Below are 12,414 nucleotides of genomic sequence, written 5' to 3' on the forward strand. Positions count from 1 at the left end.
GCATTAGTCCATCATCTCAAAAACCTGTTCACATTCACCCTCATTCTCTAGAATCCCAACAGCCTCAACCCTTTCCCATTCACTTCCATTGGAAAGATCAAACTTCTTCCCATTTTAATAAATTCCAATAATCAAACAGTTTTACTATACCCAAGTGTGCCCAGTGTACAGAATCACAACCCCTTTCTCATTCACTAGCACTGTACTGATTTACAACAAACACAACCCCTTCCCCGACACCCAAAATATGTTCCATACTAACACCCTGAACCCTCTCCCCAACCTGGTTGAGGTGGCAACATTGGGCAACCCAAAGGGGCAAGACATAGCTCTCCCAGATAATAATAGACACAATCTCCCCTTACAGTTGGGAAGCCTGTGTGCTGCCTCACCCAGGTGAATAGCACGATCAGAGAGCAGAACACCAGGGACAGCTTTCACAGGAACTGGACAAAGCCAATCTATCAGAAACTCTGATCTTTGGACAAAGAGGTTAACAGACTCATTGGATTTACATCAAACAACCCAAAATCAGAGCATGCTGGAGGAACTCAGCAGATCTGGCAGCATCTGTGGAGAGAGAAACAGTTAACTGTTTGAGTCCAGAGTTCTGGACTTCACTGTAATAATAAAATAGCAGTTAATAATTGCTATTCGAAGCAGGTTGGAGGTCGTCTCTTGAGCAACGTAAGAGTGTAGATACCTGGGGGGCTCCTTTAATTTCGAGCTGCAGGGAAGCCTTCTTTTCATTCTCTGGTTGGAGAAAGCTAATCGACTTGATTTGGCTGAATTCTGCCAAAGTGATGGGCTATTCAGAATCAAAAAACAGAACAATATTTTATTTACTTCAATTTGGTGAACAACGTGTCCGTGTCATAAAAAGCATCTTAACCATATGATGGGGTTATTTTCTGCTCTGCGTGATGAGTGAAGCTCTGACCCTGGCTGTACCCTGCTGGCCTTGGGTAATCGCAGGCCTGCTGTGGGAGAACACGGTCTGTAAGGGGCAAACAGCGTGGAGATAACAAACATCAGGGTGACATTAACCCTGCAGCCGTGTCAACGGAAGGAGGCAAAACCACCTGAGCCATAACCAAAACTGGGACAGTGGGCTTAGGCCACAGCACCTTGGTAGATTTTGCGAACTATTTGCCAGTCAACAGCATCCTGAGGTAAATTTTAAAGGTGCTTTGCAGCCTTGTCATCCACCATTATCCAAATGAGTCAGCCAGACACAGGAGACTAGATAACGGTGGCTCAGTGGTTAGCACTGCTGCCTCACAGCACCAGGGACCCGGGTTTAATTTCCACCTCGGGCAACTGTCTGTGTGGAATTTGCACACACTCCCTGTCTGTGTGCTCCAGTTTCCTCCCACAGTCCAAAGATGTGCAGGTTAGCATGGATTAGCTGTTGGGAAACCGCCTCATAGTGCTCAGGAATATGCAGGCTGGGTGAATTAACCATGGGAAATGCAGGGTTACAGGGATAGGGTAAGGGGATGGGACTGGGTGGGATGCTGTTTTGAGGGTTGGCCTGGATTTGACAGGCCAAATGGCCCGCTTCCACAATGTAGGGATTCTGTGACTCCCTGAAAAAAAAATGGATTTAGATTGGCTGCACAGGAACACCACCCTGTGCAAGTTCCACTTATATAGCACTCTGAGGAGGCCATTCAGCCCCTCAGTGCTGTTCTACCTCTCAATGAGATCATGGCTGATCTGTGGCCTAACTCCATATCCCTGCTTTTGGCCCATATCCCTAATAACATTGTTTAACAAAAACAATTACCTCTCTCAGATTTAAAGTTAACAACTGATCCAGCATCCACTGCTGTTTGTGGAAGGGAGTTCCAACCTCTCCCACCCTTTGTGTGTGGAAATGCTTCCTGACATCTCTCCTGAACAATCTGGTCCTAATTCGCAGACAATGTCCCTAGTTCGAGAATCCCCAACTAGTGGAAATAATTTATCTTTATCTACCCTGTCTTTTCTTGCAATATTTTGAAGACTTCAGTCAAATCACCCCTTAACCTCCTAAATTCAGGAGAAAACAGGCCTCATTTGTATAATCTCCTTCTCATAACTTAACCCCTCAAATCCGGGTATCTTTCTTGTAAACCTGCTCCCTGCAATAAATCTACCTTACCATCCTGACTTGGAAATATATCCAATATATCCAATATATCGCCATTCCTTCAGTGTTATTGGGTCAAAATCCTGGAATTCCTGGGTCAACCCACAGCACATGGACTGCACTGATTCAATAAGGCAGCTCATCCCCACCTTCTCAAGGGGCAACTAGGGACGGACAATAAATACTGACCCGTCAGTGACACCCGTACCCCAGTCAGTCAGAGTGTGCTATTCAATGTGCCTCACTCCTTGACTCTGCTGGTTTTCTCATTCACTGCCTGTGCTCCCAGCCTGAACACAGCTCTCTGCTGGGAACCTGAAAGATTCAGTCTGTGCACTCACTCCATCCTTATTAATCACTTGGCCGATTCCATGACGTCCAATGACCAGCTCCACCGTGATTGTCCATCCTTGCTGAAGGACAGAAAGCAGAAATAATCAAAGTGTGACAAGAGGAAACAGCAACTGCACTGAGAAGATATTTAAAACACTTTAATAAACTTTACAGGGTGATCATTTCATTGGGAACTTGGATGAACTGAGGAAGGCAACGAGGAGAGCACACAATACAAAGTGAAACCCTATCATGGCAGAAGACTCAGAGTGGTGAAGCATTGCTGAGAATCTCTCTGTAAGCTGCAGGACCTTAAGGCAGTGCAGCCTCCCTCAGCACTGCACATCAAAACCAACCAGGAGGATTACAGGAGGGAGCTCGATAGGGGCTTGATATAATGGCATAGTGACATAGCATCGAGAGAGCGACACACTGCAGAGAAACAGATCGCACAATCACAATATGAATACATTATCACTTATGGCCACAGGACGGAGCTGTGTTGGTGCGTGGGCACAGGACAGAGCTGTGTTGGTGCGTGGGCACAGGACGGAGCTGTGTTAGTGCGTGGCCACAGGATGGAGCTGCGTTAGTGCATGGCCACAGGATGGAGCTGCGTTAGTATGTGTGGGCACAGGATGGAGCTGCGTTAGTATGTGTGGGCACAGGATGGAGCTGCGTTAGTACGTGTGGGCACAGGATGGAGCTGTGTTTGTTTTGTCGGCACAGGGCGGAGCTGTGTTAGTGCATGGCCACAGGACAGAGCTGTGTTAGTGTGTGGGCACAGGACGGAGCTGTGTTGGTGTGTGGGCACAGGACAGAGCTGTGCTAGCGTGTGGGCATAGGACGGAGCTGTGGGCACAGGACGGAATTGTGTTGGTGCGTGGCCACAGGACAGAGCTGTGTTAGTGTGCGGGCACAGGACAGAGCTGTGTTGGTGTATGGTCACCGGACGGAGCTGTGTTTGTGCGTGGGCACAGGACGGAGCTGTGTTGATGCATGGCCACAGGACGGAGTTGTATTGGAGCATGGGCACAGGGCAGAGCTGTGTTGGTGTGTGGGCACAGGACAGAGCTATGTTGGAGCGTGGGCACAGGACAGAGCTATGTTGGTGCGTGGGCACAGGATGGAGCTATGTTGGTGCGTGGACACATGACGGAGCTAAGTTGGTGCGTGGGCACAGGATGGAGCTACGTTGAAGCATGGGCACAGGATGGAGCTGCGTTGGAGCGTGGGCAGAGGACGGAGCTGCATTAGTGTGTGGGCACAGGACAGAGCTGCGTTAGTGTGTGGACACTGGACGGAGCTATGTTAGAGCATGGGCACAGGACGGAGCTGCATTGGAGTGTGGGCAGAGGATGCAGCTGCATTGGAGCATGGGCACAGGACGGAGCTATGTTGGAGCATGGGCACAGGACAGAGCTGCGATGGAGTGTGGGCACAGGACAGAGCTGTGTTGGTGCATGGACACAGGATGGAGCTGTGGGCTCAGGACGGAATTGTGTTGGTGTGTGGCCACAGGACAGAGCTGTGTTAGTGTGTGGGCACAGGACGGAGTTGTGTTGGTGCATGGGCACAGGATGGAGCTGTGGGCACAGGACAGAGTTGTGTTGGTGTGTGGCCACAGGACAGAGCTGTGTTAGTGTGTGGGCACAGGACGGAGCTGCGTTGGAGTGTGGGCACAGGATGGAGTTGTGTTAGTGCATGGGCACAGGATGGAGCTGTGGGCACAGGACAGAGTTGTGTTGGTGTGTGGCCACAGGACAGAGCTGTGTTAGTGTGTGGGCACAGGACGGAGCTGCGTTGGAGTGTGGGCACAGGATGGAGTTGTGTTGGTGCATGGGCACAGGATGGAGCTGTGGGCACAGACAGAGTTGTGTTGGTGCGTGGCCACAGGACGGAGCTGTGATAGTGTGTGGACACAGGACGGAGCTGTGTTTGTGTGCGGGCACAGGGCGGAGCTGTGTTGGTGCATGGGCACAGGATGGAGCTGTGTTGGAGCGTGGGCACAGGACGGAGCTGTGTTAGTGTGTGGGCAGAGGATGGAGCTGTGTTGGAGCATGGGCACAGGGCAGAGCTGTATTGATGTTTGGGCACAGGGTGGAGCTGCATTAGTGCATGGCTACAGGAGGGAGCTGCATTAGTGTGTGGGCACAGGATGGAGCTGTGTTAGTGTGTGGGCACAGCTTGGAGCTGCGTTAGTGTGTGGGCACAGCTTGGAGTTGTGTTGGTGCATGGGCACAGGATGGAGCTCCGTTGGAGCGTGGCACAGGATGGAGCTATGTTGGAGCTTGGGCACAGGACAGAGCTGCGTTGGAGTGTTGGCACAGGATGGAGCTGCGTTGGAGCTGTGGGCACAGGACAGAATTGTGTTGGTGCGTGGCCATAGGATGGAGCTGTGTTAGTGTGCAGGCACAGGGCGGAGCTGTGTTGGTGTGTGGGCACAGGATGGAGCAGTTGTTGGAGTGTGGGCACAGGATGGAGCGGTGTTGGAGCGTGGGCACATGGCAGAGCTGTGTTGGTGTTTGGGCACAGGGTGGAGCTGCATTAGTGCGTGGCTTCAGGAGGGAGCTGTGTTAGTGTGTGGGCACAGGACGGAGCTGCGTTAGCGTGTGGACACAGGGCAGAACTGTGTTGGAGCTTGGGCAGAAGGATATTTGATGTCCACAGGTTTCGGTGAGAACAGAGACAAGGTGATCCACCCAGCACAGCTCCAACCAAACAACGCCAATAACTGGGGGCAAGTGACTGCAATTCATAGCACAGTATCTGAACCAGAACCTGAACCAAATGAAAATTCTGGAACTGCAGAGAGCGAGAGAAAGAGAGAGAGAGAGAGAGAGAGCGAGAGAGAGAGTGAAATAGAAGGAGAAATGGAAGAAATTGGGAGAAGGAGACAGCAAGAAATGAGCAGAAAGTGAAAAGAGATCTCTCAGAAAGAAGGAGCGGGTGAGAGGGCAGAGGCGGATAGAGAGAATGTGAAGAAAGGACAGAAACAGTAGCGCTCACATTGAGAAGGCATTTTACAGATTAAGTCTTCTCATATTCCAAACATCTCCCAGGAAACATAGTGAGAGAGTGTGAGAGGGTGTGTGGGAGAGAGAGGAACGGGGGAGAGGAGGAAAAGGAGTGAGGGAGGTATGGAGAGAGACAGACAGAGGAGGTCAGAGAGAGAGAGAGAGCAAGAGAGAGAGAGGCAGGTGGTTAGAAAGAGGGAAGGGTGGTCAATTAGAGAGAGAGAGAGAGAGATAAAGAGGGATCAGGGTAGGAGAGAGAAAAGGCAGACACAGTATGGGGAGAGGAGGAAAGAGGGAAAGAATTAGAGAGAAGGAGATAGATAGAGAGAGAGAGACGAGGGAAATACTCCTGAACAGGAGTGAGTCAGTTGCTGAGATGGGTTTGATTTTCCAATGACATTTCACTCAGATCCATTAGATTGGATCTCACCATGCTGCCCTACCATGGATTGGTTAAACTGTCTTTGTGAGGAGTTTAACAAACCTAATGGAATGATGATTTTTTTCAGAGCCTTACAGATCACTGTCTCGGTGTCTATTGTCACAGTAAGGGAGGCTGTCAAGTCAATGAGGGTGAAATCAGTTTGAGGGTGTGTGGGGGTGGAAGACCCTCAGCCCCACCCTGCTCCCAGTTATCTCACCACCCCCTTGGCTCACAGTCTCAGACCTGACGAAGGGCTTATGCCTAGAACATCAAACCTCCTGCTCCTTGGATGCTGCCTGACCGGATGTGTTTTTCCAGTGCCACACTCTGAATTCTGATCTCCAGCATCGGCAGCGCTCACTTTCTCCTGCTCAGAGAAACTCTGTTCTCCAATGGAACATCACCAACTGAGACAGAAGGCTCAGTGAATACGGAGTGAACACTGCTGGCAGAGGAGTTGAGGGAAACCAGGTTCAGAGGTTTTTTTTTTGTTTAAAAAGGTGAATGCAGTCACGTTTATCAAAATAATAACCATTGAAAATTCCTTGTGTTTCCACAACACAGCATCACAAAGGGAGGTTTTGTTTTAAGAAAAACAGTCACAGAATAGTAATTAGCAACTTCTGAATGGACTTACACCCAGTTCACATTTATAATGTTCTTGCTCAAAATTGGCAACAGTGAGAAGGATTTCAAAAAACTTGGAGATGCATTCATCTTCCTTGAGTTGGCTAAACTGCAGGAAGTTCTGCTGGATAAGCTTACGCAGATGCTTGGCCTGTGGGTAGGAACAAACAGACAGCATGAGATGGTTCCTGCTTTCAGCAGCTCATTCATCAAGCTGCTGTCTGGCAGCATTCCAATCAGACATTAAAACTCAAAACAGCTTGCCCGAACTGTCACTATAACAACTGAAAGGAATGGGGTTTTTCCCCATGTTTTGCTGTGCCAGTTTTTGCTCAGTGTACACCACTCGCTGCACTCGAGGAGTGCCACAGTTTCGAGGCTTCCCTCTCAGGGAGAAGATGGAAAGCAAAGACATCGCCACCCCTCGCAGGTTCATAACTTCAGTTTGAAATAGAGCAGCTAGTACTTCCGGGACAAACTTTATTGCACCGGACCACAGCGTGCTGCACGGGACTGCACAGGACCACAGTGTGCTGCACCGGACCACAGCGTGCTGCATGGGACTGCACGGGACCACAGTGTGCTGCACCGGACCACAGCGTGCTGCATGGGACTGCACGGGACCACAGCATGCTGCATGGGACTGCACGGGACCACAGTGTGCTGCACCGGACCACAGCGTGCTGCATGGGACTGCACGGGACCACACGGACCACAGCGTGCTGCATGGGACTGCACGGGACCACAGTGTGCTGCACCGGACCACAGCGTGCTGCATGGGACTGCACGGGACCACAGTGTGCTGCACCGGACCACAGCGTGCTGCATGGGACTGCACAGGACCACAGCGTGCTGCATGGGACTGCACGGGACCACAGCGTGCTGCATGGGACTGCACGGGACCACAGTGTGCTTCACCGGACCACAGCGTGCTGCATGGGACTGCACGGGACCACACGGGACCACAGCGTGCTGCATGGGACTGCACGGGACCACAGTGTGCTGCATGGGACTGCACGGGACCACAGCGTGCTGCATGGGACTGCACCGGACCACAGCGTGCTGCATGGGACTGCATGGGACCACAGTGTGCTGCACGGGACCACAGCGTGCTGCACGGGACTGCACCGGACCACAGCGTGGTGCAAGGGACTGCACCGGACCACAGCGTGCTGCAAGGAACTGCACCGGACCACAGCGTGCTGCGTGGGACTGCACCGGACCACAGCATGCTGCATGGGACTGCACGGGACCACAGTGTGCTGCACCGGACCACAGCGTGCTGCATGGGACTGCACGGGACCACACGGACCACAGCGTGCTGCATGGGACTGCACGGGACCACAGTGTGCTGCACCGGACCACAGCGTGCTGCATGGGACTGCACGGGACCACAGCATGCTGCATGGGACTGCAGGGGACCACAGTGTGCTGCACCGGACCACAGCGTGCTGCATGGACTGCACGGGACCACAGTGTGCTTCACCGGACCACAGCGTGCTGCATGGGACTGCACGGGACCACACGGGACCACAGCGTGCTGCATGGGACTGCACGGGACCACAGTGTGCTGCATGGGACTGCACGGGACCACAGCGTGCTGCATGGGACTGCACCGGACCACAGCGTGCTGCATGGGACTGCATGGGACCACAGTGTGCTGCACGGGACCACAGCGTGCTGCACGGGACTGCACCGGACCACAGCGTGGTGCAAGGGACTGCACCGGACCACAGCGTGCTGCAAGGAACTGCACCGGACCACAGCGTGCTGCGTGGGACTGCACCGGACCACAGCGTGCTGCATGGGACTGCACCGGACCACAGCATGCTGCGTGGGACTGCACCGGACCACTGGGTGCTGCACGTGACCGCACCGGACCACAGCGTGCTGCACAGGACTGCACCGGACCACAGCGTGCTGCAAGGGACTGCACCGGACCACAGCGTGCTGCATGGGACTGCACGGGACCACAGCATGCTGCATGGGACTGCACGGGACCACAGTGTGCTGCACCGGACCACAGCGTGCTGCATGGGACTGCACGGGACCACAGCATGCTGCATGGGACTGCACGGGACCACAGTATGCTGCACCGGACCACAGCGTGCTGCATGGGACTGCACGGGACCACACGGACCACAGCGTGCTGCATGGGACTGCACGGGACCACAGTGTGCTGCACCGGACCACAGCGTGCTGCATGGGACTGCACGGGACCACAGCATGCTGCATGGGACTGCACGGGACCACAGTGTGCTGCACCGGACCACAGCGTGCTGCATGGGACTGCACGGGACCACACGGACCACAGCGTGCTGCATGGGACTGCACGGGACCACAGTGTGCTGCACCGGACCACAGCGTGCTGCATGGGACTGCACAGGACCACAGCGTGCTGCATGGGACTGCACGGGACCACAGCGTGCTGCATGGGACTGCACGGGACCACAGTGTGCTTCACCGGACCACAGCGTGCTGCATGGGACTGCACGGGACCACACGGGACCACAGCGTGCTGCATGGGACTGCACGGGACCACAGTGTGCTGCATGGGACTGCACGGGACCACAGCGTGCTGCATGGGACTGCACCGGACCACAGCGTGCTGCATGGGACTGCATGGGACCACAGTGTGCTGCACGGGACCACAGCGTGCTGCACGGGACTGCACCGGACCACAGCGTGGTGCAAGGGACTGCACCGGACCACAGCGTGGTGCAAGGGACTGCACCGGACCACAGCGTGCTGCGTGGGACTGCACCGGACCACAGCGTGCTGCATGGGACTGCACCGGACCACAGCATGCTGCGTGGGACTGCACCGGACCACTGGGTGCTGCACGTGACCGCACCGGACCACAGCGTGCTGCACAGGACTGCACCGGACCACAGCGTGCTGCAAGGGACTGCACCGGACCACAGCGTGCTGCGTGGGACTGCACCGGACCACTGCGTGCTGCACGTGACCGCACCGGACCACAGCGTGCTGCACAGGACTGCACGGGACCACAGCGTGCTGCAAGGGACTGCATCGGACCACAGCGTGCTGCAAGGGACTGCACCGGACCACAGCGTGCTGCATGGGACTGCACCAGACCACAGTGTGCTGCACCTGACTGCACCAGACCACAACATGCTGCACAGGACCACAGTGTGCTGCATGGGACCACAGTGTGCTGCATGGGACCACAGTGTGCTGCATGGGACTGCACCGGACCACAGTGTGCTGCACGTGACTGTATCAGACCACAACATGCTGCACAGGACCACAGTGTGCTGCATGGGACTGCACCGGACTACAGCGTGCTGCAAGGGACTGCACCGGACTACAGCGTGCTGCAAGGGACTGCACTGGACCACAGCATGCTGCAAGGGACTGCATGGGACCACAGCATGCGGCACGGGACTGCACGGGACCACAGCGTGCTGCATGGGACTGCACCGGACCACAGCATGCTGCACGGGACTGTCCCGGACCACAGCGTGCTGCATGGGACTGCACTGGACCACAGCGTGCTGCACAGGACTGCACCAGACCACAGTGTGCTGCTTGGGACCACAGTGTGCTGCACGGGACTGCACCGGACCACAGCATGCTTCACAGGACCACAGTGTGCTGCACAGGACTGCACCGGACCACAGCGTGCTGCACAGGACCACAGTGTGCTGCACAGGACTGCACCGAACCACAGCGTGCTGCATGGGACTGCACTGGACCACAGTGTGCTGCATGGGACCACAGTGTGCTGCATGGGACCACAGTGTGCTGCACGGGACTGCACTGGACCACAGCGTGATGCACGGGACTGCACTGGACCACAGCATGCTGCATGGGACTGCACCGGGCCACAGTGTGCTGCACAGGACTGCACCTGACCACAACATGCTGCATGGGACTGCATGGCACCACAGTGTTCTGCATGGGACTACATGTCATCGCAGAGAACAGTGAGAATTCCTACAGTATGGAAACAGGCCATTCAGCTCAACTAGTCCACACCAAACTTCCCAACAGCATCCCAGCCAGACCCATTCCCCCTCCCCGATCCCTGTAACCCTGCATTTCCCATGGCTAACCGACCTAACCTACACATCCCTGAACACTAAGGGGAATTTCCCATGACCAATTCCTAACTGGTAGCATGTAGCTGATTGATCTGTGAACCTGCGATCAGATTTGATAACACTGTCCTTCTGCCTCCTAATAATGACGTGAGTATTCAGAGGGAGCGAAATAACTGTGGGAGTGTGATCAAGAATCAGAATTGCACCAGCTCAAGATCAGTCTCTCTGTTCTCTGCAGTCAAATAACACTTTAAACCTGAAGAAGGTCGGCTGATTTCTTCTTCAGCTGTTACTGCAAGCTGGAACTTTTAATGAATCATTCAGGGAGCTGGTGTCAGTGTGAATCAGTCAGGGAGCTGCTGTCAGTGTGAATCAGGGAGCTGGTGTCAGTGTGAATCAGGGAGCTGGTGTCAGTGTGAATCAGGGAGCTGGTGTCAGTGTGAATCAGTCAGGGAGCTGGTGTCAGTGTGAATCAGTCAGGGAGCTGCTGTCAGTGTGAATCAGGGAGCTGGTGTCAGTGTGAATCAGTCAGGAAGCTGGTGTCAGTGTGAATCAGTCAGGGAGCTGCTGTCAGTGTGAATCAGGGAGCTGGTGTCAGTGTGAATCAGTCAGGAAGCTGGTGTCAGTGTGAATCAGTCAGGGAGCTGCTGTCAGTGTGAATCAGGGAGCTGGTGTCAGTGTGAATCAGTCAGGGAGCTGGTGTCAGTGTGAATCAGTCAGGGAGCTGCTGTCAGTGTGAATCAGGGAGCTGGTGTCAGTGTGAATCAGTCAGGAAGCTGGTGTCAGTGTGAATCAGTCAGGGAGCTGCTGTCAGTGTGAATCAGGGAGCTGGTGTCAGTGTGAATCAGTCAGGAAGCTGGTGTCAGTGTGAATCAGTCAGGGAGATGGTGTCAGTGTGAATCAGTCAGGGAGCTGCTGTCAGTGTGAATCAGGGAGCTGGTGTCAGTGTGAATCAGTCAGGAAGCTGGTGTCAGTGTGAATCAGTCAGGGAGCTGCTGTCAGTGTGAATCAGGGAGCTGGTGTCAGTGTGAATCAGTCAGGGAGCTGGTGTCAGTGTGAATCAGTCAGGGAGATGGTGTCAGTGTGAATCAGTCAGGGAGCTGCTGTCAGTGTGAATCAGGGAGCTGGTGTCAGTGTGAATCAGTCAGGAAGCTGGTGTCAGTGTGAATCAGTCAGGGAGCTGCTGTCAGTGTGAATCAGGGAGCTGGTGTCAGTGTGAATCAGTCAGGAAGCTGGTGTCAGTGTGAATCAGTCAGGGAGCTGCTGTCAGTGTGAATCAGTCAGGAAGCTGGTGTCAGTGTGAATCAGTCAGGGAGCTGCTGTCAGTGTGAATCAGTCTGGGAAATGGTGTCAGTGTAAATCAGTCAGGGAGCTGCTGTCAGTGTGAATCAGACTGGGAGATGGTGTCAGTGTGAATCAGTCAGGGAGATGGTGTCAGTGTGAATCAGTCAGGGAGCTGCTGTCAGTGTGAATCAGTCAGGGAGCTGCTGTCAGTGTGAATCAGTCTGGGAGATGGTGTCAGTGTCAATCAGTCAGGGAGCTGCTGTCAGTGTGAATCAATCTGGGAGATGGTGTCAGTGTGAATCAGTCTGGGAGATGGTGTCAGTGTGAATCAGTCAGGGAGCTGGTGTCAGTGTGAATCAGTCAGGGAGCTGGTGTCAGTGTGAATCAGTCTGGGAGCTGGTGTCAGTGTGAATCAGTCAGGGAGATGGTGTCAGTGTGAATCAGTCAGGGAGCTGGTGTCAGTGTGAATCAGTCAGGCAGATGGTGTCAGTGTGAATCAGTCAGGGAGCTGCTGTCAGTATGAATCAG

The 12,414-nt window shown here is 54.1% G+C and overlaps 1 protein-coding gene across 4 annotated transcripts in view; it reads right to left on the reverse strand.

Moving 5' to 3' along the window:
• LOC122552545 (protein-tyrosine kinase 2-beta-like) overlaps window positions 1-12,414 on the reverse strand; it is a 186,278-nt gene that overhangs the window by 76,103 nt on the left and 97,761 nt on the right. For all 4 annotated transcript variants that reach the window (XM_087991026.1, XM_087991025.1, XM_087991024.1 and 1 more), the window contains exons 8-10: window positions 6,546-6,686; window positions 2,476-2,547; window positions 704-808 (exon numbers count right to left, since the gene is read on the reverse strand). In XM_087991026.1, the coding sequence (XP_087847152.1) occupies window positions 704-808; window positions 2,476-2,547; window positions 6,546-6,686 (318 nt within the window). The remainder of the gene's footprint in view (window positions 1-703; window positions 809-2,475; window positions 2,548-6,545; window positions 6,687-12,414) is intronic.

This window comes from Chiloscyllium plagiosum, unplaced genomic scaffold (assembly GCF_037043375.1).
Source record: "Chiloscyllium plagiosum isolate Xiang-an unplaced genomic scaffold, Cpla_swu_hap1 HiC_scaffold_10, whole genome shotgun sequence".
NCBI classification, from domain to species: domain Eukaryota; kingdom Metazoa; phylum Chordata; class Chondrichthyes; order Orectolobiformes; family Hemiscylliidae; genus Chiloscyllium; species Chiloscyllium plagiosum.